Genomic DNA, 285 nt, shown 5'->3' with positions numbered 1-285 from the left:
TCCTACTGCTGCTGCTGCTGCTGCTGCTGTTGTAGAATTGGGGCCCCTAGGGAGCTGCCTGCCGCCGCAGCTGCTTGCTGCTGCTGCTGCTGTTGCTGCTCGTGCGGTGTATATGCAGCAGAAGCAACGCCAGCTGCTAGCAGCAGCAGGGGCCCCCCACGATGAACCTGCAGCAGCAGCAGCAGCAGCAGCAGCAGCAGCGGGAGATCCAGCAGCAGCAGAACCAGGAGCAGAACCAGCACAAGCAGCAGCAGCAGCAGCAGCAGCAGCAGCAGCTGCTGCTGC

The 285-nt window shown here is 63.5% G+C and overlaps 1 protein-coding gene across 1 annotated transcript in view; it reads right to left on the bottom strand.

The window, feature by feature from the left end:
* Positions 1 to 2: 2 nt before the first annotated feature.
* The window catches only part of EMH_0050200 (uncharacterized protein), a gene marked incomplete at both ends in the record, with an annotated part of 1,549 nt that continues 1,266 nt past the window's right edge, over positions 3 to 285 (bottom strand). Inside the window, 1 exon segment of the mRNA XM_013496610.1 lies at positions 3 to 167. Coding sequence (XP_013352064.1) covers positions 3 to 167 — 165 coding nt within the window.

This window comes from Eimeria mitis, genomic scaffold (assembly GCF_000499745.2).
Source record: "Eimeria mitis Houghton genomic scaffold, Emh_scaff2196, whole genome shotgun sequence".
In the NCBI taxonomy this organism is placed as follows: domain Eukaryota; phylum Apicomplexa; class Conoidasida; order Eucoccidiorida; family Eimeriidae; genus Eimeria; species Eimeria mitis.
This window is presented reverse-complemented; position numbering and strand designations above follow the sequence as displayed.